Source organism: Emiliania huxleyi (genome assembly GCF_000372725.1).
Source record: "Emiliania huxleyi CCMP1516 unplaced genomic scaffold EMIHUscaffold_432, whole genome shotgun sequence".
Classification (NCBI taxonomy): domain Eukaryota; phylum Haptophyta; order Isochrysidales; family Noelaerhabdaceae; genus Emiliania; species Emiliania huxleyi.
Window position 1 is genome coordinate 33191 of NW_005198739.1, and position 1603 is coordinate 34793.

The 1603-nt window shown below is 62.7% G+C and overlaps 1 protein-coding gene across 1 annotated transcript; it reads left to right on the top strand.

The window, feature by feature from the left end:
* Positions 1-2: 2 nt before the first annotated feature.
* EMIHUDRAFT_459102 (hypothetical protein) lies at positions 3-1489 on the top strand (the record flags this gene model as incomplete). Its single annotated transcript, XM_005769061.1, has 5 exons — positions 3-47; positions 247-572; positions 667-841; positions 930-1135; positions 1215-1489. The coding sequence occupies 5 exons, from the start codon at positions 3-5 to the stop codon at positions 1279-1281; spliced, it is 819 nt and encodes a 272-aa protein (XP_005769118.1). The 3' UTR covers positions 1282-1489.
* Positions 1490-1603: the final 114 nt, after the last annotated feature.

Consider the following 1603-nt stretch of genomic DNA (forward strand, 5'->3'; position numbering starts at 1 on the left):
TCATGACCGACATTTGCGAGACGCTCGAAAACATGAACCGCGCGCTCGTGGAGGAGAACGGGCTGCGGGCGGCGACGCCTAGATGCGAGACACACACACTCCTGTGCTGCATGCGCGCTCGAGAAGTCACGCATTCAGCTGTATTGAACTGCATTGCACCCCCAGTTCGTCTCGAAGCACCGAAAGCGGTAAGCTCTCGGACCCGCGCCCTGACAGTCGTGTGCTCACACAGTGCTCTCACACTAGGCGGGGATCGCCTTCCCGACAGGGTGCTCGATCAACCACGTCGCCGCGCACTGGACGCCTAACTCGGGCGACAAGACCGTGCTGCAGCACGGCGACGTCTGCAAGATCGACTTTGGGACGCACGTCAACGGCCGGATCATCGACTCGGCCTGGACGGTCCACTTTGACCCGACGTTCGACCCGCTGGCGGCGGCGGTCAAGGAGGCGACGAACACGGGCATCGCGGCGGCCGGCATCGACGCGCGGCTGTGCGACATCGGCGCCGCCGTCCAGGAGGTGATGGAGTCGCACGAGGTTGAGATTGGCGGTAAGACCTTTCCGGTCAAGTGCATCCGCAACCTCAACGGGCCTCCGCCCGGGGCTGCTCGCCGACTCCTCGCGGCGACGCGCGCCCGACGCGTCGGTGGGCGGATGCTGTAGGCACTCGATCGGGCCGTACCAGATCCACGCAGGCAAGAGCGTCCCCATCGTCAAGGGAGGCGAGAGCACGCGCATGGAGGAGGGCGAGCTGTACGCCATCGAGACCTTTGGCTCGACCGGCAAGGGCTACGTGCGCGAGGACCTCGAGTGCTCACACTACATGAAGAACTTTGATGTGCGCCGCCCCGCCCGTCAACGCGCCTCCGCCGCCTCCGCTCCCGCCGCCTCTCCGCCCTCACAAGGCTACGCGGCGCTGCTCGCAGGTGGGGCACATCCCGCTGCGGCTGCCCAAGGCCAAGAGCCTGCTCTCCTTCATCAACAAGAACTTCGACACGCTCGCCTTCTGCCGCCGGTGGATCGACCGCGCCGGCGAGGAGAAGTACCTGCTCGCGCTGCGCAACTTGTGCGATGTTGGCATCGTACAGCCTTACCCGCCACTCTGCGACATCAAGGGGTGCTACACGGCTCAGTGCGCCGCCACGCCGCTCCCCACGCCGAGCTCGCACACACGCCGCCACCGCCCACGTGCCGCCCGGCCACGAACGTAGGTACGAGCACACGCTGATACTGAAGCCCACCGGGAAGGAGATCCTGTCGAGGGGAGACGACTACTAAATGGTTCTACAGGTCAACGGGGCAGGTCAGCCTCACACGCACGTCGACTAGTCCGCCAAATCTTTGCGTCTCTTCTCACTTCTGTGAGAATTTTCACGAGGCAGAGCTTGTCGTGAGAACTGCTGCTTATTTTACGCGTTCACTGCATACACACGATTAAACGAACCCCGTCAGTGCTTAGTGCTTTGATCTCATGACAATACGCGTTCGCGTAAAGGCTAGTGCCATTTCACTGTGGCACAGCTCGCGTTACAAAACCTTGATTTTGACCATTTGCGCGAAAAAGGTACATCTCGGTGCCTTCCAGAGGCAGCTGCGACCC